Here is a 25,038-nt window from a genome sequence, read left to right as displayed (position 1 = left end):
TACTTTATTTAAAGTAGCAAAACGTATATCGATATAATTTCCGCAAGATCCTGTGTCGATCATGGCTTTAGTGGTAATCCTAGTCTGGTCCCACTGCAATGTCAACCGAACAAAAAGATAAGGGTTAGTAAATGAAGTTGTCAATCCCCCTAGGAGGACATGTGAACACTCACCCTCTTTTTTGCGGACAAGGGGACAGACGCTTATCATGTGATCCGGGGATGCGCAGTACAAGCAAAGATTACTGGATCGTCTCCTGGCTCTTTCAGTAGTTGATAAAGGTGGGCGTATGGTTCCTACCTCCATAGGAGTAGGGTCAACGGCCGTAATCCGAGAAGGACTGGACAATGGCATTCCCATTTTTTCAGCCTTTCTTTCTCGCAGCCTCCTGTCTATGTTGATACTGAGTTGTATCAAAGCATCCAGGGTGTCCGGTAAATCCGCTCGGGCGAGCTCGTCTTTAACGGCTTCTGATTGGCCGAGTCTAAATTGAGTTCTCAGAGATGTATCATTCCACCCTGAGTCAAGGGTCCATCTTTTGAACTCTGCTACAAAGTCTTCTACAGGTCTCCTACCTTGTTTCAAGGACCTCAATTGAATATCGGCAGTACTCTGCCTATTGGGGTCATCATATAGACTAGCGAGTTCCGCTATGAATAAAGCATAGGAGTTGAGAAGCTGATCATTTTTCTCCAAGTGAGACACTGCCCAGGCCCGTGGATCACCCGTTAGGTATGAAATAATAGTACAGACTTTGATATGATCAGTAAGGTAGGTACGAGGTTTTAGCAAGAAAAGTAACTGACAGGCGTTTTTGAATTCACAAAATTTTTTGCGATCACCTGTAAACACTAGAGGAGGATTTATTTTGGGTTCAGGGGGCTGAGCAGCGGCAAGTTGTGATAGACGGGTTACCTGCTGCTTCAGAGCCTGATTGTCTTCTTTTAATTCAGTAAGAGCGTGTATTAACGCAGTCACTTGTTGTTTTAATTGTGTCACTTGAGTGGGTAAATCTGCTGAATCCATTTTAGGTTCGTTCAATCTGTAACGCTCCTGCGTTTTCTGAAACAAGATGGATTTGCAGCTGCAGAGAAACTCCACTCAGCAGTCATGTAGAGATACGTTGAAATACCAATTCCAACTCCCAAGACTCATCACTGTGGTCTGTCTGATTCAGCATACAAATATACACACTCAATAAGATGTTCCTGGAGTGATAGATGTATATAGCAGTATAGTGGTGATGAGCTGAAGAGACAGGTATGAACAGTGACAATAGGTGAACAGCAGTTGAGAGAAATGTTCATGAGAGCATAGATGGTAACAGGTAGGATGCAGATAGGTTAGCAATCATGTATGGTAGTAGGTGGTAGGATAGCAGATGACATACAGGAGAGACTAACCCAGTGCAAGGATAGATGTTAGTAGGCTCAAGAGCTAGCAATCTAATTAGTGCAGATGATAGTAACAGTCCTTAATATGCAGAGCTAGATAGTGTAAGCTTAGTAGGAAGGTTATGGAGGATTCCCCTGCGGGGTACTTATCACTAATAGCAAGCAGTAGTAGAGAGGTTCGGTATGAGCGAGTGATCCGGTAGCGGGATACAGGGATCAGTAGCGAGGTTCCGACAGCGAGGTACGCTTGCAAGCATATGAGCTTCAAGGCAGGTCAGCAACAAGGCACATTGAACGAACATGTGAGTGAGAACGCCGGCGGTTGAAATAGCCGCTCTGCGGCGCTCAGTGATGACCGCATCGGTCTTAAAGGTGTATGCGCACCTACCAGAAGAGAATGGTGGGACGCATACACTGAAGTGGAAAGTGGAATAGGGGTACTAGAGGTACCAGAACATTACACAGATTGCATAACCAGAGAATTTCTGCACAAACTGTCAGAAACCGACTCAGGGAAGCTCACCAGCATGCTCGTCGTCCTCATCAGGGCTTTAATAGCACTTACATAGTTACATAGTAGGTGAGGTTGAATAAAGACAATAGTCCATCCAGTTCAACCTGTGTAGGTGTGTGTGGCTGTAATCATCTCACATAGCCCTTAATGTCCTGATCCTTGAGATGTAAGTCTAAGAGTCTTTTGAAAGCCACCATACTTCCCGCAGAAACCACCTCTTGTGGTAGAGAATTCCACAATCTTGTAGCCCTAACAGTAAAGAACCCCTCTCGTTGCCTGAGGTTAAAACGCTTCTCCTCTAATCGCATTGTATGTCCTCGAGTCCTCATGTAATCCCTTCGAATGAACAGCTTTTTTTCTAAGCTGAGATCCCCATTGAGATATTTATAAATTGCTATCATGTCCCCCCTCAGGCGTCTCTTCTCCAGGGAGAATAAATCGAGCGATTGCAGACGCTCTTCATAGTTAAGGTCCTCCAATCCCCTAATCAGTTTAGTTGCCCTTCTCTGGACTCTCTCCAGCTCCAACACATCCCTCCTGAGGACTGGCGACCAGAACTGGACAGAATACTCCAGATGCGGTCGGACCAGAGTTTTATAAAAGTGGAAGGATTATAGTCTTATCTCTGGAATACATCCCTTTTTTTATGCATGCTAATATTCTGCCGGCTTTGGTAGCTGCCGCTTGACATTGCATGCTGTTGCCTAATCTATCATCAACCAAGACTCCCAGATCCTTCTCCATTTTTGATTCCCCCAAGGGTTCCCCTCCTAACGTATATTGTGTTTTTATATTTTTAGTCCCCAAGTGCAAAACCTTACACTTCTCCACGTTAAACCTCATTTGCCATGTCGTTGCCCACTCCGTTATTTTGTCCAGGTCATTCTGTAGGATATCTGCTTCATGCTGTGCAGTTATTGCCCTGGCCAATTTTGTGTCATCTGCAAAAACGGATAACGAACTACTGATCCCGTCCTCAATGTTGTTTATGAATAAATTGAACAAGGTTAGTCCCAGGACTGAGCCCTGGGGCACCCCGCTTACTACCTCAGACCAGTCTGAGTATGCGTTGTTTATTACCACCCTTTGGACACGGCCTTTTAGCCAGTTTCGTATCCAAGAGCAAACCCTGCTGTCAATACCTGCAGACCTTATTTTATAAATTAAGCGCTTGTGGGGAACTGTATCAAATGCCTTAGCGAAATCCAAGTACACCACATCCACTGGTCTGCCCCTATCTAGCTCACAGCTCACCTCCTCGTAGAATGCTAAGAGATTGGTTTGACAAGAACGTCCATTTGTAAACCCGTGCTGATTACCGCTGACGATGTTGTTTTCTTTAGCAAACTCTACGATATAGTCCCTTATCATCCCCTCCAGAAGTTTACATACTACTGATGTCAAACTGACATGCCTATAATTTCCCGAGATATGCCTCTGCCCCTTTTTGAATATCGGAATCACGTTGGCTTTCCTCCAATCCCCTGGTACATCTCCTGTCCTAATACTGTCAGCAAAGATCAGGAACAGTGGTCTAGATATAACCTTACTGAGTTCCTTGAGTACTCTCGGATGTACGCCACCCGGGCCTCGTGATTTGTTTGTGTTAAGTTTATCCAGCCTTTCCCTGATTTCCCCCTCTGTTAGCCATAGTGGCAAGTCCTGTGTATTACTACTAACCATACAGTCATGGTCAGTGTACCCCTCCGTTTCCTGTGTAAAGACTGATGAGAAAAAAGCATTCAGCACGGTTGCTTTTTCAATGTCCTCTGAAACCATCCTCCCATCATTGTTAATTATGTGTGCAATATGCTCTGCCTTAGTTTTTTTGCTGTTGATATATTTAAAGAATTTATTTGGGTTTTTTTTTACTATCCTCTGCTATTTGTCTCTCAAAGTTGATTTTAGCCATCTTGATTTCTTGTTTACTTTTCTTATTTGCCTCCTTGTATTGCTCGAAAGCCGATACTGTGCCCTCTGATTTATATTTCTTGAAGGCCAATTTTTTTCCCCTAATAAGTTTTTTGACGCTACGGTTTAGCCAGCCAGGTTTGGCTTTGTCTCTTCTAAATTTATTTCCCATAGGAATGCACTGCAAGATGCATTTGCTTAATATGTTCCTAAAGCATTCCCATTTATCCTCAGTGGTCAGTGATCCCAGGGTTTGGTCCCAGTTTACCCTTTCCATCAATGAGTACAATTTTGGAAAGTTTGCCCTTCAGAAATTTAGGGTTCTTATGTTCCCCACGTGCCTTGTTATATTGTTATTTATACTAAATGTGATCATCCTGTGATCGCTAGAGCCCAGGTTGTCCTGGACTCCTACCTGCGAGATTAGGTCTGGGTCATTAGTGATCAATAGATCCAGGACTGAGTTTTCTCTGGTAGGGGAATCCATCAACTGTGACATGTAATTATCCAGTAAGGTTTCCGTGAATAGACGGGCCTTCTGTGAGTGTGTAATCCCCTCGTCCCAGTCAATGTCGGGATAATTGAAGTCCCCCAATATGATGACTGATCCCAATTTTGCCACTCTACCCATTAGTGCTAAAAATTCCAGCTCTACCTCCTCCCCTTGGTTAGGTGGCCTATAGCAAGCCCCCACAATTACTTTCCCCTTTTCTCCTTCCCTATGGAGTTCAACCCACACAGATTCTAAATCCATGCTCATCCCATCCGTAATGTCACTCCTTTCTATCACCTTTATATTGTTCTTGACATAGAGACATACCCCTCCCCCTCTTTTTCCTACCCTGTCCTTCCGGTACACCGAATACCCTTGGATATTGGCCAGCCAGTCATGTGAGGGGTCGAACCAAGTCTCTATTATTCCCACAAGGTCTATGTCATCCTCAGGTACTAACATTTCCAATTCATCCATTTTATTAGCTAGGCTCCTGGCATTAGCATATACCCCTCTTAGTTTTACAGAAGTTAAACGCGATTGGCGGTTATGTTTAGTCCTGTTTGGTCTGAGGTTTTTCCGCACAGACCTACCAATTGACGTTGTGGACCTACTGTCGCTGCTGACCCTACAACTGCCTTCAGTCCTCTGCTCCCTCCTGACTGATTCTACTTCTGAGCCCTCCCCCCCCCGTCTCCTAGTTTAAAAGCCCCTCCAACTTGGTGGCCATCTTTCTCCCCAAAAGACCTGTACCATCCCCGTTAAGGTGCAGCCCATCCTTACTAAAGAGCCGGTAGCCGGCTGAGAAGTCAGCCCAGTTCTCCAGGAACCCAAACCCCTCCTTCCTACACCAATACCTCAGCCACTTGTTAAGTTCCCTAATCTCCTTCTGCCTCTCTTGTGGGGCTCGAGGTACAGGCAGTATTTCAGAGAAAACCACCTTGGAGGTCCTTTTCCTCAATCTATTACCCAAGTCCCTGAAATCGTTCTTTAGGATCCTCCACCTACCTTTTACTTTGTCATTAGTGCCCACATGCACCATGATCGCTGGGTCATCCCCAGCCCCGCACAATAATCTGTCTGCCAGATCTGCGATGTGCCGAACAACATACTATTCGGTTACCGAAATCTTTTTTACAGATTGCCCTCTCTGTCCTCTTGATAATTGAGTCCCCCACAACCTGTCTAACCTTTCCTGAGTCATGACCCCCCTTCTTCCTGGAGCCGTCCCTCCCCTGGCAGCTGGGGGAGGGCGCATGCTCCAGCACTGCCACCCCTGAGTTGATATCCCCCTCAACCTGCAACTCTGCAAATTTGTAGGGTGTACCAACTCAGGACTGGCCTCCCTGACACTCACCCCTCTACCCTTCCTAAAAGTCACCCAACTGCGTACCTCTGCTGCTTGCGTCTCCTCTATTCCTCCCTCCTCTATGCTGGCCCCTGCCAGCGCCTGATGGGTAATGTCCAAGCTCCTTTCCAGGTTGTTGATGCTACGCAGTGTTGCCACTGTGTTCTCTAGATCCACGATGTGGGCTTCCAGAGCAACAAGTCGCTCACATCTTGCACAGCAGTATTTGTCCTTGATTGGTTCATCAAGGAACGCATACATGCAGCAAGAAGTGCACTGAGTGGCATCCCCAATCCTGTCGGACATTATTACCCTCTACTCTATGGGGATAATATTAACGACCTGCTCTTCCTTACCTACACTACCTCTGTCTCCCCTGGTACTAAACCTGGGGTACTCGCCAGTCGCTAATATACTCACCAGTCGCAAGGATACTCACCAGTCGCATGGATACTCACCAGTCGCATGGATACTCACCAGTCGCTAGGATACTCACCAGTCGCTAGGATACTCACCAGTCACAAAGATACTTACCAGTCGCAAAGATGCTCACCAGTTGCAAAGATACTCACCAGTCGCAAAGATACTTACCAGTCGCAAGATGCTCACCAGTTGCAAAGATACTCACCCACCAGTCGCAAAGATACTCACCAGTCACAAGATACTCACCAGTCACAAGATACTCACCAGTCACAAGATACTCACCAGTCGCAAAGATGCTCACCAGTCGCAAAGATACTCACCCACCAGTCGCAAGATACTCACCAGTCACAAGATACTCACCAGTCGTAAAGATCCTCACCAGTCGCAAAGATCCTCACCAGTCGCAAAGATACTCACCAGTCGCAGATACTCACCAGTCGCAAGATACCCACCAGTCGCAAGATACTCGGCACCGTTGGTCAGTCTCAGAGCACCTCTCAGTCTATAGTAGCCCCTTAGTAACCTGTATTGCTTGTAGTTTTTGTGCTTGTATGTAGTTTGTACTTGTAGTCCCCCACCAGCCCACCCCCCTACCAGCAGATCAGATCAGTTGTTTCCTACTTACGTCCCTCGGTCTTGATACCTTATTTCTTATCAGGTGTACTTAGTCAATTTATGGATGTATAGGAAGGTCAGAAATTTATTATATACTAGGCTGATACTCAAAAGGCTTTGGAAGCAATAAGTGATTTGGAGACCGAATTTATTCACAACCAGTATAGAATGCTTGTACTATCTTTCCTATACACTCCCTGCAGGATATAGGTTGGAGACTTTTTAAAGGAAGAAAAAAAGGCCACTTGCACACTGTACTAATGTTTGAGCATCAGACATTTCTGGCAGAAAAACCACGAGCATGGGCTGTATCACTTCAGAGTATTTGCACGTTTTTCCGTTTATGCACACACAAGCAGGAAGCATGGCATTTGCGAGTTTTTGTGCATATTTTCGCTTATTTGCGAGTATACAAGCAAAAATACTGATCGGAAACTTACATTTCTGTATTATGTATTATTTATTTTTTTTACTGATCACTACGCAGTGCATATTTAGTTGCCAGACACCTTGAAAACAATAGGCTGTATTTAGATCAGTAAAAAAAAACACCTGTATGCCTGAAAAAATTTTCACGAAGCAGTGTGTAAGTAGCCTAAAAGTGAGATTTTAGGTCCTAGTGTGTGAGATATGCAGTCGTTTAAGTGCATTACCTCTATAAATTAATAGTATTGTAAATTACGCACGAAAGGAAAATATAATTGACTCTCTAATATGTTTTTTCAGGTCTTAATTATTATTATTTACTCTGTTGCTAGTTTTATTATTGATTCTTGTTGTGTCTTTGCTTGTCCCTTCCGCAATAAAAAAACCTGCCTGTTCGCAATTTTAAGTTTTTACATTTAGTTCTGTTTTAAGGTCTGTTTAAATTACATGATAAAGGGCAGACAGGCATTGTTGGGAAATGCTGCCCTTTGCATTTAAATGCAGCACTATTCAAAAATTCAGAACGTCAAATCCAGCAAAGGTTGTTTTTGACCTGCTTTGCCTGCAATGCAAACAGCTCTTAATAGGACCTTTTTTATGTTAAAAAAAAAAAAAAAAAAAAAAAAAAAAAGAATCACTGCAATGCAGGTCAAACTCCCATTAGGATGGTTATGCACACTACAATGCACACTGTACTGCGGCAAAGTGGCTCGTTATCGTCTGGCGACGTAGACCTACGTCACCAGACATTCCCCTCGCTCCCGCTGTATTCAGTTACAGCGGGAGTCGGGCCAGGGGAGGAGCGGCGGTGATCACCGCTGCTCTTCCCCGATCGTCGGGGATCTAGTGTGGAAATCCACCCGCTTGTGTAAACAAAGCGGGCGGATCTCCTAAGTGACAGGCAGGGTCAGATTGCAGGGTTCAGCATAGCTGAACCTGCGATCTGTCCCTGTGCCACTCAGTCACCTCCCCCCACACACGTTAGTAAGCACATGGCATACATTAACCCCTCCCTCTCCAATAAAAATTAACCCCTTCCCTGCCAGTGTCATTTTTGCAGTAACAGTGCATATGTATAGCACTGATTACTGTAGTAATGTCACTGGTACCCCCAAAAAAGTAAGAAGTGTCAGGGGTCCGATCTGTCCGCCGCAATGTCGCAGCCCCGCAAAAAAAATCGCAGATCGCCGCCATTACTCGTTAAAAAAAAAAAAACACCAAAAATGACAGAAATCTTTCCCTTAGTTAGTAAACGCAATAACTTTTGCGCAAACCAATCAAAATACGCTTATTGCGATTTTTTTTTTTTTTTTTTTGCAATACCACGGCCTCTCTATGTTCAGGCCTTCGTGGGGGTGGCAGCAATACCCATATGCCAAAATCCAGCTACATAGTATAATAAGAGTTTCACTGTGCAACAACCAGTGCACAGGATTCAGCAGTGGGTTACTTCTGTATCTGGGATCTTTATAACAAGGGGTGCATTTTTCATCAACAATAAACTTCTCTTTCATGGGATCATTAAGAAGGGGGGCAGTCTTGGGTACTTAGTTGCAGAGAGAGCTCCCTCCCAGTGTGCCTAAATTGTAATACTGTAAGCCGACAATATTTAAGTACTCTGCACCTACCCAAAACTAAAACATCACTTTTTGGAGTGGAATGACCATTGACATAATTATGCAGTATTACAGTAATGATTCGCCCAGACAAATTAAATTTCAGGTTCATCAGTAGAAAGGATTTAAATTACTTATAAACCTTTCCAAGATGGGGGTCACAAAGGACAGCTGGTGATTTTTTTTTTTTTATATCTTACATCATCTGACAAGTATTACAGCACTATAAAAAATGTAGAGGCTTAAGAAAGGAATATTGAAAACAAAATATCAAGACACAGATTACTAATCAAGAAGTGATCTCACCATTTGACACTGATACCATCAATTTAGGCTAAGCTGGCAGTTGAATGATTATAAATTAAGGTTGCTTAAAATTTATGTCTGGACAAAATAAAACCTTAAACTTAAAGTAGAACTAAGGGCAAAACCTTTTTTTCATTTTGGATAGAGTAAGGGAAGATTTCAACCCTTGTCAGATTTTGTTTCGCCATTTCTGTTCCATTGCGGAGATTTCTCCTTACTTCCTGTCCCATAGCCAAACGGGAAGTGAGAGGAAATCCATGCAAATTAAGGGAATATTTTGGGGACCCCCAGATCACCAGAACTAGTGTCCCTATTGGAAGATTTCCCACCTGTTACTTTTCTGGGGACAACCCAAAATGTGGGGTTTTCTTTTACTTTCACTTTCAATGATAATGGTAAACAGGACAAATAGAGAGGCTGAATCTCCTAAACAAGGGCACAGACAGCAATAAAATGTAACTAATCCCTCTCTAATCCCTAATCCTTTAATCCCTCTCCACTCTATCCAAAACTAAAAAAAAGTTTCTCTTTTGTTCATTGACGGACACAGCTCCTGATCTTCTTAACCATTGGCTTATACTGCCCCCTAGAGGAGTAGGACACTAGGCAGAAAAAAAGAATGACTACGCCTGTGGGCAGTCCCAGGAGGTATACTCCCCCTCTCTGCTATAGGTAATCAGCTCTTTCTGCCTAGTCAGGAGTAAGGACCTAGTTCCTTGCTGGGATCTTTGGTCCTGGCAATTTTCTTCCCTTTAGATAGATTTTTCTATTTTTTCCTGTTTTTTTTTTTTTTTCCCTGTGAGATCTACAATCAGCTGCCGGACTGGGCAATGGGCTGGATAATCTGAATCTAGTGGTCACCCCAGTCTGGCCAGTAAGCGCATGCAGACCTTAGCTCTGCGCTAGCTCGGCTGTGACATGGACTCAGCGGACAGGGGCTGGCCTGTGATTTAAACGCCTCATGAGGTCGCATACGACCGGGTCTCGGCCTGTGTTGCAGCATTCCTCCTGGCTGACAGCCCCCCATTTTGATAGAGAGGAGATTCTGCCTGGAGCGGTGCCCGCCTAGTTCCTGGTATGGTGAGTAGCTGTCCCCCCTCTCCCCCTGGAGGATTTTGGGGTGGACGTGGACCCCTCCATGGGATGGTCGGACCTCCGGGTTCCCCTCCTTCTCATTAGGCACCCCTCTTCTGGGTCCCTGTTGGTCATCTAGCTCCCCATCCGCCCCCCCCACCCCCATCCCCCTATACTTGGGGTAGTATGGTGGTCTGGCCTACCTCCTGGGGCTGGGGCAGGGTGCTGTACTGGCAATGGGGCCCGGTGGGGTGCGCTGCTGGTGACCAGGTGATCAGCTGCGGGGGGGGGGGCTGTACCTGGTGGGGGCTCCTGCCACTGCCCCCTTCTTTTCTGTGCCTTGCCTTAGACCTAGGCATCCCTTCTGGGTCCCTGGGAGCCTCGTTGTGCTGCCATTTTGTTGGCCTATATTCTGTAACACACAGTGGCCATGTTTGTGCAGTTTAGTGGCCATTTTGCGTTAGTCCGGCATTTAAAATAGCAGCAACTATGACAATGGGGCCTTTCTGGGCGGCGATTTCAGCTGTGGGAGCCCTTCCTTATCCCCTGGTGCTGACTCCTGGGTCTCTTCTTTCCCTGGACGCCACACATGGAGTGCAATTTACCCTGGTGCTGCTGGTGTCTATACTGTGGGGTGGTAAGTCTGGTAGTGTCCTCTCTCTCTCTCTCTCTGCTGCAGGATCGAGGGGTGCTCTGTTGCTGGTTACCGGGTGGTGCGGCCAGCGCAGTGAGGGTTTCCCTTAGCAGTGTTTTGCACTTTTTGTAGGGGTCCCCCTATTTGCTTGTAGAGTCCCTGGAGCAGGTTTCCCCACCTGACCCCCTCTTAGAGGCTGTGGGGCCCCGGGTCCCAACCATCCATTGATGCTCTGACGGCAGTCCTGGAGTCCTTTGTGTCCTGGGTCGAGGTGGCTTTCCCTGCTGGATTTGCGACCACGCGCCCTGACTTCTCAGATAGTGACAATGATTCCTCCACTCTTGTAGCCACGCATGACAAGGCGCTGGTGGACGCACTGATTGTGTCCGTGCGTAAGACTTTAACAAAGGAGGTCGCAGCTGAAGCTGCGGTGGAGGCACTGGTTCCCTTTGGCACTCACAAGCCATCTAGAGCAGCGAAGATGTCCCCCTTCCCCTCCTATTTTGACAGGATTGTCGCAAATGAGTGGGGACGTCCAAAATGTCCCCCTGGGGTCCCTAAGCAATTTGCAATGCGGTACCCCTTTGAAGAGTCCCTTCTTAAAAAGTGGACTGTTCCACCAGTGGTGAACCCCCCCCCCCCTCCCCCCCAGTTTCCAGATTGAACAAGGCAACTACGATTCCAGTTGAAGACTCCCCGGCCTTCAAGGATCCGCCTGATAGGAAGACGGAAGCTGTGGCCAGCAATATGTTCATGGTTGCTGGTTCGGCACTTAGGCCTGTATTCACCATTGCCTTGGTGTCGCAAACTCTGATCGAGTGGGCTAAACTTTTACTCTGTGACGCTCCCCCCTGCCTATGCTTACTTGGCAGACCAGCTGGTTCAGGGGCTGCGATTTATCTGATGCCTCTTTGGATGCGGCTCCCCTGATTGCCAGACTCTCTGTTTCGGCAGTGGTCCTTTAGACGTGTTTTTTGGCTCAAACCTTTGTCTGCGGACCAGACTTCTAAAAAGGCCTTAACTGATCTCCCTTTTTAAGGTACCCTGAGTGACATCATTAAGGGTCTCGCAGGGGGGGAAGAGTACCTTTCTTCCGCAGGCTAGTAAGGGTAAGTGAGCTCTGAGGAAACCAGCGCCACCTGCTGGTGAAACGCGTCAGCATCGCAACACATCCCGCACTAAGCAGAGGAATCAGCTGTGTCTAAGTCCTTCCTGTCTGGAGAGTGCAAGCGTGGAAGTCACAGCGGTGACGGCTTGCGGCTCGCCCCTCCCCAAACAAACTCAGATGAGTGTAGGAGGTGGAAGAGAGCCTCTGGATCGTAGGAGACACGCTGGAGCTGCAGACCATGGATGTCTACTGGGAATAGGATCAGATGCAACTGGAGGACGGGTCCGCTCTATTCTTAAGGAGGTATATACCACTATTGGAACTTTCCTAATCTTATTACTGTGCTGTCAGCATCAACAGAGCCTCCATACACACTGGGCTGGTTCCCAACACCCACCACCAAGTGGCTATTGCTCTGACAAGTGACTCCACAATATAATTACAGGCTATGCCTGTCGGTTTTGGACACTCCAGGTGATCCATCCCTGATGAGTCCGGTCCCAGAGACTGCTCTTCTTGCCTAGTCTTGACTGTATTCAGGCTATTATCCATTCACCGGTGGTGGTTACTATGTTTTCAAGCCTATAATACTACACTATCAGTACAATTATAGAAACTGGTTACTGCAGACGTCCCTATTGCTGTTACCTTGATTTTATCCATGTATGATTTTTATCTCATGAGTGTGTGGTTCTGTTCATTTGGAATCAATGATACCTTCACAATTAATAAAGTTTTTTTTGCACTAATACACCCAGATGTCCTTAGTTGACTTCCTTTGAGGAGAACCTTTCTTCCTCCCCTTTTGTGTTGTATTAGTATGCTCATCAACGCACAGCAGCAGGTGGTTTACCTGACTGCAGAGGTGATTAGGGAGTAAGCTGTACAGTCCAATAAGATCTGTTTCTGTGTGAGCATCCCTTGGGTTTTTTCTAGTAAGGGTAAGGATCCTCATTGTAGAAGTGGCCTGTCTCACAAAGTTTTTTTCGTCCCTCATGGTCAGCCGACAAGGGATCAAAGCCGTTTAAAGCCTTCTCTGGAGGATTCAAGCGACCTTGGTCTGGCAAGTCGAGAGCGGGATTCTCCAGACCCGCTGACAAGACTCCTTCAGCATGAAGGTGCGCCCTCACCAGTACCTGGGGTGGGGGGATATCTACGCTGGTTCCTGGACCCGTGGACTTCCTTGGTGCAGGACAAGTGGGTCCACGAAATCATACGGTTGGGCTACAAGATCGTGTTTCATTCTTACCCTCCAGAAAGGCTCTTTAATTCCAACGTGCACCTGTCCCCGGACCTCTTACAGGCTCTCCTTGGGGCAGTGCAAGACCTGCTACTTCAAAGGGTTAATTGTCCAAGTTCCGACCTCAGAACGTTTTCAGGGGTTTTATTCAAATCTGTTTACAGTCCCCAAGAAAGAGAGCAAGGTGTGTCCAATCCTGGACCTCATGACACTGAATTGCTTTATGCGGGTACAGACGTTCAGAATGGAGTCCATTTGCACGGGGGTGTCCTCCCTGTATCAGGGGGATTTCCTTGCCTCTATCGACATCAAGGATGCTTACCTACTCATTCCAATATGTGTCGGTGACCAGCGCTTCCTCCGCTTTGCCGTGGGAGAGGAGCATTATCAGTTTGTGGTGTTTACCCTTTGGTGGTCTCACCTCTGCTCCTTAGGTCTTCACAAAAGTTTTGGCCCCGGTGCTAGCATTGTTACGTCAGCGGGGATCGCAGTATTGGGCTACCTGGGTGACCTCCTTCTGTTTGCGGAGTCATCTGCTCTGGTGGACAACGTGGACATCACTATACGGACTCTGAGGGAGTTTGGCTGGCTTCTGAATTATCAGAAGTCTGCTGTGGTTCATTCCACAAAGCTGGACTATCTGGGTCTGACCCTGGGCTCGGCTCTAGCCAGAGTGTTCCGTCCTCTGGACAAACTCCAGAAACTGCATTCTGCAATTCATCTTCTGTTGTCCTGCAGGTGGTCATCCCTCCGTACTTGGATGAGGGTGCTGAGCCAGATGGTTTCTACCTTCGAGGCGGGCCCATTTGCGCAGTTCCATACGAGGTTCCGGCAAAGGGAGATCTTGTCCAAATGGGACAAGTGTCAAAAGTCTCTGGACAATCAGACCTGGCTAAGCGGGGACACAAAAGGGTCCCTGGTCTGGTGGCTTTGCTCTCTGGCTCTTCGCCAGGCCAAATCCTTTTTCCCCCTGTATTGGACAGTGGTCACCATGGATACCAGTCTGTCTGGGTGGGGAGGTGTCCTAGGCTTGAGCTCTGCTCAGGGTGTCTGGACACTATAAGAGTCCAGACTACCGATTATTTTCCTGGAACTTAGAGCGATCAGGCTGTGCTTGGATCACTGTCGTCTTCAGGGGTGTCCAGTGTGCATTAAATCGGACAAAGCCACGGACGTGGCTTATGTCAATCACCAGGGGGGCACAAGAAGTTTATTGGCAGCTCTGGAAGTAGCCGGCATTCTACGATGGGCAGAACGCTTCGTTCAAGCCCTCTCCGCTGTACACATTCCTGGGGTAAAAATTTGGCAGGCGGATTATCTCAGTCGGCAGGCGTTTGACTAAGGGGAGTGGTCCCTTCATCCGGATAGGTTTCATCAGTTGTGTCCCTGGTGGGGGCACCCCCCCCCAGGTGGATTTGTTGGTGTCTCGGCTCAACAGAAAGGTGCAGAGGTTTGTGGCACAGTCACAGGCTCCTCTGGCGGATGCTACCGATTCTTTGGTGGCCCCATTAGGCCAGTATCATCTGATTTACGCCTCCCCCTCCTCTCAAGCTTCTGCCAAGACTTGCACAGGATCGAGACAGAAGGGATTCTGGTCATTTTTAGTGGGGCTGGACTGGCCTTGTCGGTCTTCGTACACTGATCTGGTGTGGCTGGTTGCTGACGTCCCTTGGAGACTGCCTCTCAGGGAGGATCTGCTGTCCCAAGGGCCGATCTTCCATCCTGCTTTATGGTCGCTGGTTTTGATGGCTTGGCTGTTGAAACCCAGGTGCTGAAGGATAGAGGTTTGTCTGAGTCGGTGATTCCAACTGGTGATCGACCGATATCGTTTTTTCGTTGCCGATACCGATATTTTGGCCATCGCATATCGGTATCGGCCGATATTTTGTACATTTAAAGTTTTGAAAAATAAAGACAATTTTTGACACAAATCTGGTACTGAACATGCTAATTTTTGTTTAATGGCTGGCTGGCTGGCACCCTGTGGTGGGTCACTGGCTGGCTGGCACCCTGTGGTGGATGGCTGGCTGGCACCCTGTGGTGGGTGGCTGGCTGTCTGGGACCCTGTGGTGGCTGGCTGGCTGGCACCCTGTGGTGGGTGGGTGGGTGGTTGGCTGGCTCTCTGGCACCCTGTGGTGGGTGGCTGGCTCTCTGGCACCCTGTGGTGGGTGGCTGGCTCTCTGGCACCCTGTGGTGGGTGGCTGGCTCTCTGGCACCCTGTGGTGGGTGGCTGGCTGTCTGGCACCCTGTGGTGGATGGCTGGCTGTCTGGCACCATGTGGTGGATGGCTGGCTGTCTGGCACCCTGTGGTGGGTGGGTGGCTGGCTGTCTGGCACCCTGTGGTGGGTGGGTGGCTGGCTTGCTGGAACCCTGTGGTGGGTGGCTGGCTTGCTGGAACCCTGTGGTGGATGGCTGGCTGGCTGGAACCCTGTGGTGGATGGCTGGCTGGAACCCTGTGGTGGGTGGCTGGCTGTCTGGCACCCTGTGGTGGATGGCTGGCTGTCTGGCACCCTGTGGTAGGTGGAGGAAGGAGGAGACGCAGAAGAGAGGGCTGGCTGATAGAGGGCCTGTGGGTGGCTGGCTGGCTGGCACCCTCTGGTGGGTGGCTGGCTGGCACCCTGTAGTGGGTGGCTGGCACAGGGGCTGTGGGTGGCTGGCTGGTACAGTGCCTGTGGCTGGCTGGCTGGTACAGGGCCTGTGGGTGGCTGGCTGGTACAGGGCCTGCGGGTGGCTGGCTGGCAGGTACAAGGCCTGTGGGTGGCGGGCTGGCACCGGGCTGCTGTGGGTGGGTGTATGGCTGTGATACACTCCCGCGAGACTAGTCCCGACTCCAGGCGAGGCTGTCCAAGGCGAGGGAGGCGACCGAAGAAGGCAGAATGACGTCCTGAAAATATCGGTAACTTCCGGGGGCCGATTCCGATATATCGGGGAAAGTGCGTATCGGCCCTCGCTATATCGGCCTTGCCAATAATCGGTTGATCCTTAACTCCAACACTGTTGAAAGCCAGGAAGTCTACCTCCAAGAAGATCTACCATCGTACGTGGAAAATGTATATTTAGTGATGTGAGTCTCTTGGGGTTCACCCTCACTCTTTCTCAGTGGCTTGGGTCTTGACCTTCCTGACAGGGGGGGGTTAAGCAGAAATTGGCTTTGAGAACCATCAAGGGCCAGGTGTCGGCCTTGGCAGTCTTCTTTGAACCACCTTTGGCCACGTACTCCCTGGTGTGTACCTTTTCTTCAGGGGGTTTGACACTTGGTTCCTCCAGTGTGGTTTCCGTTACCGCCTTGGGATCTCAACTTGGTGCTTTCAGTTCTCCAGAAGCCTCCCTTTGAAAATCTTTGGGCAATTCTCCTGTTTACGCTGTCCCAGAAGGTGGCCTTTTTGGTGGCAATCACCTCTGCGCGCAGAGTGTCCGAATTGGTAGCGTTATCTTGTCGTTCACCTTACTTGGTGGTCAACAGAGATAAGGTGGTTCTTCTCCCCTGTCCGTCGTTCCTTCTAAAGGTTGTCTCTGATTTCCATTGGAATTTGGACATTGTGTTGCCTTCCCTGTGTCCCAGGCCGAAACACCCTAGAGAAGTGGCGTTGCATGCCCTGGATATGGTTTGGGCAATCCGGGTGTACCTTGCAACTACGGAGTCTTTTAGGAAGTCAGACTCTCCATTTGTGCTCATGGATGGGCCTCGGAAAGGACTGTCCGCTTCTTCTGCGACCATTTCCAGACAGACGGTGACTTGGGCCTATTCCATCAAGTGTCACGTTCCTCCTTTCCCTATTCAAGGCCCACTCTACTCGGGCGCTCAGTGCTTCTTGGGCTCTCCGTCATCAGGCGTCAGGGACTTGCAAGGCGGCCACCTGGTCGCCTGTGAACACTTTCACAAAATTCTATAAAGTAGATGTGTTGGCATCTGCGTATGGTTCTTTTGGCCGCTAGGTTTTGCAGGCTGCTGTTTAGTGGGCCTGTTCCCTCTTTGGGGGTGTGAAGTTTTCAGGTGGGCTCCAGTTGTTTTTTGGTTGAGTTCCTGATACCTGGTTGGTTACGGTTTAGCCGTAGGAATTTTTTCTTGCTGTTCCCTCCCCTCAAGTTCGACACTGCTTTGGAACGTCCCAGTGGTTAAGAAGATCAGGAGCTGTGTCCTTCAATGAACGAAAGAGAAAACTGGATTTTCGACTTACCGTAAAATCCATTTCTCTGGTGTTCATTGACGGACACAGTACCCACCCCTCTGTGTTGTAATTCTTCTGATGCTGCTTGTAACAAAACTGAGTACCTGTAGCAGAGAGGGACGTATACCTCCCGGGACTGCTAATAGGTATAGTCAGTCTCTTTTTTTTGCCTAGTGTACTACTCCTGTAGGGGGCAGTATAACCCAATGGTTAAGAAGATCAGGAGCTGTGTCTGTCAATGAACATCTGAAAAATTTATTTTACGGTAAGTCAAAAATCCCATTTTTGCCTTTAGTTATACTGTAATACATTTCTACAATTCATGCACATTTTCCCTATGTTTTGATGTTTTGTATCTTTAAAACATGACAAGAACAGAAAAAAACCTTATCCTGGCAAAAATAACAACACTGCTTTAAATTTCAGTGCATTTGAAGCACTGTTGTCAGCTTACTACAGGTTAAAAGTTAAAAGCTCACTGGATTTTTGGCAGGATAGCCTTTTTTAATGTTTTTGCAGCATTTTTAATAACAAAAACTGAAAATGGGCATGTGCTACAGAGATGTAATGCATATGTCCTACTTTACACTTTAGACTAGGTTCACAAATCTATGGTACGAATTTCTAAAGCAGCTGTTCAGTGGTTTAGCTGCGATATAGATGCGGTTCAGATGAAAATTTTTGGAGCCAGCAGCCACCAGCATCTTTGACATTAGCTGGTTGTTAAGGAGCGGGCTGGGAAGCTGGCTACCGCATCCTTCACGGTTGACTCATAGCTGTCAACAAGGTTCCCCGCTGACAGCTGAATGTAAAAAAAAAAAAAAACCTTTCTAGCAATACAAAATTGTGAAAAAACGGCGTGGGGTCCCCCTCAATCTATACCAGACCCTAAGGTCTGATATGGATTTCCCCCCCCCAAAGCAATGACGTGCCCCCCCCCCCCCCCAATTCATAACCAGACTCTTATCCAAGAATGCAGCCTAACAGGTCAGGAAAGGGGGGGGGGGGGACAAGCGAGTCCCCCTTTCGGAACCATACCAGGCCACATGCCCTCAACATTGGGGGGGGGGGCCACCTCAAAGCACCTCAAGGGGCTCTTCCCCACAACCCTGGCCAGTGGTTTTGGGGGTCTGGGCACATGGGGGCTTATCGGAAACTGTAAGCCTCCTTTAACATAGGGGCCCCCAGATCCCGCCCCCCCCCCCCCAGGAGAATGGGTATGGTGTCCCCACCCGCTAATTATTTAGGAAGTGTCAGAGGGTGGGAGATGGGAGCCTTCGGCACGAGCAGGGTTTTTTTTACTTTTTTTTTTTTTTTCTTTTTTCTGGTCAGCAGTGGCGGCAGGCAACATGATTAATGATGGATCTACACCAGGGGATATTGGGTTTTTTTTTTTTGTTTGTTTGTTTTTTTTTTAATAAAGGAATTGTCAAAAACTGTCTTTTTTTTATTTATTTTCAACACTTTTTTGGGTGAACGAGTAGGGGTAAAATGTACCCCATACTCATTCACATAGGGAGGGGGCCAGGATCTGGGGGCCTCCTTGTTAGGGGGCTTCCAGATTCTGATAAGCCCTGTGCTCACAGACCCCCACAACCTCCAGCCAGGGTTGTGGGGATGATGCCCTTGTCTCCATCAACATAGGAACAAGGTGCTTTGGGGTGCCCCCCATGTTGAGGGCATGTGGCCTGGTATGGTTTGAAGGGGGGGGGGGTGCTCACTCGCTGGCCTGCCAGGCTGCATGCTCAGATAAGGGTCTGGTATGGATATTGGGGGGGGGGCACACTGGTGTTTTTTTTTAAATTTAGGCGTGGGGTTCCTCTAAAATCCGTACCAAACTCGGAAGGGCCTAGTATGGATTGGGGGGCACCCCGTGCTGTTTTTTTTTTCTCTCGATCCAATTCCTGTGTTAAACTGATGACGTGCGATTCAGATGCGTTCCTATAGAGTGCAAAAGCCGGGAATTTGCATCTGGACTGCACAGCAGTGCTCCGAAAACACATAGGACTCCTTCTCAATTTGCAGTGAATGGGCACTGCCTCTGCGCCGCATATATGTAAATAGCCTCCATAGAGAAGGCTGCCGGTTCACATGTCATGCAAATCGGATGTGGTTCAAAATGCATTCAATTCACATATTTGTTAATGGAGCCTAAATCTTTTGACCTTACCTGCCATCAGTGGTAACAAAACAGACTGTAAAGACATTCATGGGTGGAAGTATAAAAAGCTAAACTGAATATTGGTCTGATATGTATAAAAAAAAAAAAAAAAGATTTTTGAATTGATTAGAAAGGTCAATAAATACCAGAATATGCAATCCCTTCTATAGCAGCATTCGGACTGGGTGAGAGGCCAGCACTGTAAACCAGTCAGGCTCTGTTACTTTGCAGAGTGCTGTTCATTTAAAATCAAACCTAAATACAATACAGGTGCATAAAAAAAACAAAAAGATGTTTAATGTCAGTCATAGCCTGATCAGAAAAGTAAGTCCTTTGCTAGCAGCTGCATAGTGGGATCCTTGCTCTCTATATGGAAGCAGTGGTCTCTCTGTAGTGATCCCACACGCCCCTACTGAGTAAAGCCTAGTACACATGGGCCGAATGTTGGGCGGCAGAAGCTAGATGTTCGGCCAGCTTCTGTCGATGGGGGGGAATGACCAAAAAAGGTCTGCCGATTGGCTGAGAGCGCTGACCGAAGTGTTCTGGTGGTGGGGCTGTCCCCCTGTCAGAACACAATAGACCAGCAGGGAAGATTGCTGTTCTAACATCACATAGTTAGTACACTGAGCTGTCAGTTTTTTTTTTCGCTCAGCCCTGCTAGGTTGAGTGAAAAAAAAAAACTGGTAGTGTGTACTAGGCTTTAGGCCTCTTCCTCACTGGGTGGATTCCTTTCTTATCGGCAGGGGATCAGCTCGCAGATGACATAGCAGTTTCTGCAGAGCAGACCCGGACAGAGCCCTCTCTGCTCTGTGGGCGATCTTGAGTATATGGACTCCGCTGGCCATTTACACCTGGCTACATCCAATCCACTCCACCTTTTTAGCCGACCCAATTAGACCTGGAGGTGGGGAAACGTGCACAAGTCCGTTTACACCATAGGAATGCATTGACCTTCAGGCAGACCTGATCAGAAGGCATGTGTGACTTTGCAGGGGGTGTATCGGACCACTCCATTGCTGCTTCCACAAAGAGAACAAGGGTCCTTCTGCATTTTTGCAGAGAAAATGCCTATAATAAGCAGGCTGTGGCTGGGTTCACACTGAATTTGGAGCGGCTCGCAGCAGGGAGTCTGGTGCATCCCCGTGCACAGGTTCAGGTCCGAATTTTTTGACTGAGTTTGGACCTGAAACAGACCAGAAGACGCACAGGATGTTTCTGCAAGCCTCTCCGCAGATGACACGTAGCTGTGTGAACTGGCTCCATTGAGAGCCCAACACAGTATCCTATCCTACAATTTGGATGTGGGGAAACCCGCATACTATTCGCAACAGTGTGAACCCAGCAAGGAAACAAAATGTTAGACTTTGTCCAACTCTGTTTTAATGCACCTGGAATACATTTAGCTAATTTAACCTGAAGGTTCAGTTGGCCTTTAACACTAGATTCCTCCTGAGGGTGCTTTCACACGTATGTCCGTTTTTTTCATCCCATTTTTTTGCGGGGGGAAAAACGGACATAATGCATGTCAATGGGATTGCGGATATTAGCTGATGACCATCCGCTTACATCCAATTTACGTCCTTTCCTATCAGTTCAGTTTTTTGGAACGGAGGAGAACCCTATTTTTCTTCCGTTTAAAAAAACGGAACGGACGCAAAAACGGATGTCAGCAGTGTCATCCGCTGACATCCTCAATCACATTGACATGCATTATCTCCGTTTATCATCCGCAAACGGATGGGATGATAAATGGACATACGGACCGGATGACACAAGTGTCACCCGTGTCCGTAAAAAAAGAAAAAGAGCGAGAGCGGACCAAAAAACGGTCCGCCCCGTGTGAAAGGACCCTTTGAGGAGGACAGTGCTGACTTCATTAGTGTGGGTCCTATACTAGACTGTATTGCATTTTTACTTACAAGTTAATACATAGGGGTTGATTTTATAAGGCTGCTTTCACACTGACCAGTTTTTCTTCTGTTTTTGCGTTAGAAAAGTGGAAGAAAAATGCATTACCATTAAATCCTATGGAACTCTTAGAATTTGTGCGGAGAAGGGTCGGCTGATAAAACTGCACGGCACCGTCCCCAGTATGTAAAGTAGCAAATAAATAGGGTCCAGGTGTGCAAGTGGAATGTGAAGGGTAAGGGAACAAGGGCATGGAATGGGAAGGTGTGATCAAGCACACCTGGGCAGCAGAAGATTTAATTGTACCATATATTCATTCAAACACACAAGAATAGTATTTTATATTAAAACAAAGTCACAGTATTTTATTAGTACATAGGCATTCAATTATTAATTTAAAAAAAAAAAAACAAACACAGAAGATATTCGAAAAATAGTACAAAATATACAAATACATTTAAACATTCTATAGTCAGGTTTACTGGTGGAGCAACGCGTTTCGCAGAAACAGCTTCCTCGGGACCCAACAGTAGTTTTTTTAAAAGTAGTTGTGTATAATCACATTCTCCGTTGTTTAAAAACAAAACTCGAGGAAATAAGATAATACATCGTCCATCAAATGTCGTGACCCAAGCTGTCTTACCCTAGTATCTCGATAACAACTGAGATATAACATCTGGCATAGACAGTAACGGCTGGACTAATGACCCATTTCACGTTCTTATATCTCAGTTGTTATTGGGATACTAGGGTGTGCTTGATCACCTTTCCATTCCATGTCCCTTACCCTTCACATTCCACTTGCACACCTGGACCCTATTTATTTGCTCCTATGGAACTCTTCACATTGGTCAGTTGCATTTTTGGTGCCTAAAAAAAAAACACCTCCCCATTGTAATGGAACATGTGGCAAAAACGCACCTGCGGTCATGTCCTTTTTCTACAGGTGCAGAACACACCAGAAACGCGGTAAAAACGCATATGTGTGTTTTATTATGTTTTTGCAATGGAGCGGTGTGAAAGTAGCCTAAGGGCTCTTTCACACTATGTGTCCGTCGGACAGACTCCGTTTATCTCAGCGGGGGATCAATCCGCTGATCCCCCGCTGAGCAGGAGGATGACAGCTGTTCTCCGCATACACAGCTGTCAGTTCCCCATACATCTCTATGGGGAAATCGGATGAGAACGGACTGTCGGTCCGTTTTCATCCGATCCGATCCGCTGGACGGATGGAAAATAGGGTTTCCATCCTTTTCAGATTTATCGGATTGGATGTCAGCGGACATGTCTCCGCTGACATCTGATGCCCCATAGGGATGCATGGGGGTACCGTTCAGATCCGCCAAAAAAACGGACAGGCGGATCTGTGTGAAAGAGCCCTAAAGCTGGAGAATGGAAAATCTGGCGCAACTCTGCATAGAAACCAATCAGCTTCCGGGTTTTTTTTTTTTTGTCAAAGCTTAAAGGATAAGTTCACCCTTGGGAATATGTTACGTGATCCACCCTAAAATCGGGCTCCGCCCACACGGTCACATCATTCAGACACACAGCTCTGTCCGTCTGAATGAACTACAAGCCCTGACATCCTTAGCAGCTCTCTGCTTGTAATTCTCAATGATCCACTCACCTGTCAGGGAGTATTGGCTTACCTGTATGGGATGTACGGGCACACAGATACACTGACAGTGTAGAGGAGACCTGCATGGCATCAGCGATCTGCTGATCGCTGGTGCAATTCTTTACAGGCTCCTACTACAAAAAAATAATAAATACACAATTTTTTTACCCATTAAAAAATGTGCTTTTATTTTTTTTTAAAAGTGAACTTATGCTTTAATTGAACAAGCTGAACTTAGAAGCTGATTGGCTACCATGCACAGCTGCATCAGATTCTGCACTCTCCAGTTTGTCACTACCTACTGAGCTAAATGTGTATCTACCCAGCTGTACCTACAGTATAAGAGAGAATGAGAATCTTACTCACATTAGAAGTTGTGGGTGATCAACCCATCCATAGATCAGAGTTCTGATTTTCAATCTTTAAAAAAAAAAAAAAAATGGTAATGTGTGTTTATTTAGCCTTCCTTATTTGACTACTTGTTTTTTTCTTTCCTCAGGATAGAAGGCAGCATGCGAGTTTTGATTGGATTGTTCACATGTCAGTTTGCCAAAATTCAGATGGAGGCTGCCAGGTGTCTACATGAACTGTCTCACTCTGATGACCCAGCTGTGTCCAAAGCATGCCTGCCAGCTACCTCCTACCTTCTGACATATTTATCTGGAAGCAGTGCAGAGCTCACGGTATTTATTTTCATTTACATGAACCGTTATATGAAAATGTTGACAGCTTACTATTTCAGATATCCATCTTTACTACATAAAACCTTGAATAAGCGAATGCACCATTATATGTGGATGGATAAGTCTGCAACACTTCAAGAACAATGTGAGGTCTTGGCCCCTGGTCTTTGGACAGTTATCAGAGTGACCAGGGCCTCTCTAAATTCTTTTTGGCTAGAGTGAGCAACAGTGAATGGCATTTTTACTGCAACAATCTAAAAAGAGGTAAAGACTGTTACACGGCTTAAAAGCCCATGTCAGAGATAAAAACAACTACTGAGGAAGTCACACGCCCATCAGCGCCTGATGACACGCGTCTAGGGGGCGGAGACACCACGGGCGAGATTCAGCCGCAGGATATGATTTTTCCTGCGTCTCCTTAACCGATACAACGCCTCTTCCAGCCCGCACGGCTTATATGCTAATGAATGTGAGTGTATTTGTTATTTGGATTTTAAAATAAATGCTTTACATACAGAGAGCATTAGATCCTTTTTCCTTTTATTTCTGAGTTGCATGACTAAGACCAAGGTAACCAGTGAGGACCGAGCCGCTCAAATTATCTGTGCAGCAATCAGGGAACACTCAGGATTAAACAAGAAGATCGAGTATACCCCCTTATCTGAGGATATCATAAAGCTGTTTTAGAGCGGTTCACACTAATCCGGCTCAAAGTCGCCCCGACTTTGGGTGACTTTGAAGTCGCCCATGCAGCGTGACTTCATCGCGGCTTGCAAACGACTTCTCATAATAGAAGGCAATGCAAGTCGCTCCGACTTCGCCAAAAAATAGTGCAGGAACCTTTTTCTAAGTCGGAGCGACTTGAGTCACTCTCATTAGAACGGTTCCATTGCACAGCATTGGGAGCTACTTGTCAGGCGACCAAGTCGCCTGACAAGTCAGAGTAGTGTGAACCGGCTCTTAGACCTAGTGATAAAACACTGGTCTAAATTTAAGGTGAGAGGCCATCCGGCACTGGTGGTGGGATCGTGAGCAGCTTAATTATTGGCATTTTAGAGACTGTTTGTTCACTGGAAATTACTCATAATGGACTAGCACTCAGCACTTTTTATTTATATATTCCATTTGCAATTTATTTGATGTGTTCAAGTTGGTTTGATACCTCACTTAAACGTTCCATCTGAAGCAGTTATATGGACGCATATGTATTATGTTGATGAATTATTTCACTGATTACTTGAGTTATTTATTATTACCCCTAAGAAAACACTTTGAATAGTTTTATTTTGCACAGCACAGCATTTTTGCCTTTAGCACTTTATTATTGTTGCGCGATATCACCTTGTAGATTGAAACCATTAAACATGCTTTATTGGTTACAAAATAGCTGTAATAGA

General features: G+C 46.9%; 1 protein-coding gene across 1 annotated transcript in view; it reads left to right on the top strand.

Moving 5' to 3' along the window:
* TMCO6 (transmembrane and coiled-coil domains 6) overlaps positions 1 to 25,038 on the top strand; it is a 93,028-nt gene that overhangs the window by 31,169 nt on the left and 36,821 nt on the right. Inside the window, exon 5 of the mRNA XM_082255002.1 lies at positions 23,458 to 23,641. Within this exon, the coding sequence (XP_082111128.1) occupies positions 23,458 to 23,641 (184 nt within the window). The remainder of the gene's footprint in view (positions 1 to 23,457; positions 23,642 to 25,038) is intronic.

The sequence above is a fragment of the Pelophylax lessonae genome (genome assembly GCF_965119305.1).
Source record: "Pelophylax lessonae genome assembly, chromosome: 4".
Lineage (NCBI taxonomy): Eukaryota > Metazoa > Chordata > Amphibia > Anura > Ranidae > Pelophylax > Pelophylax lessonae.
The sequence above is the reverse complement of the archived record's forward strand: the minus strand, read 5'-3'. Positions and strand labels throughout refer to the sequence as shown.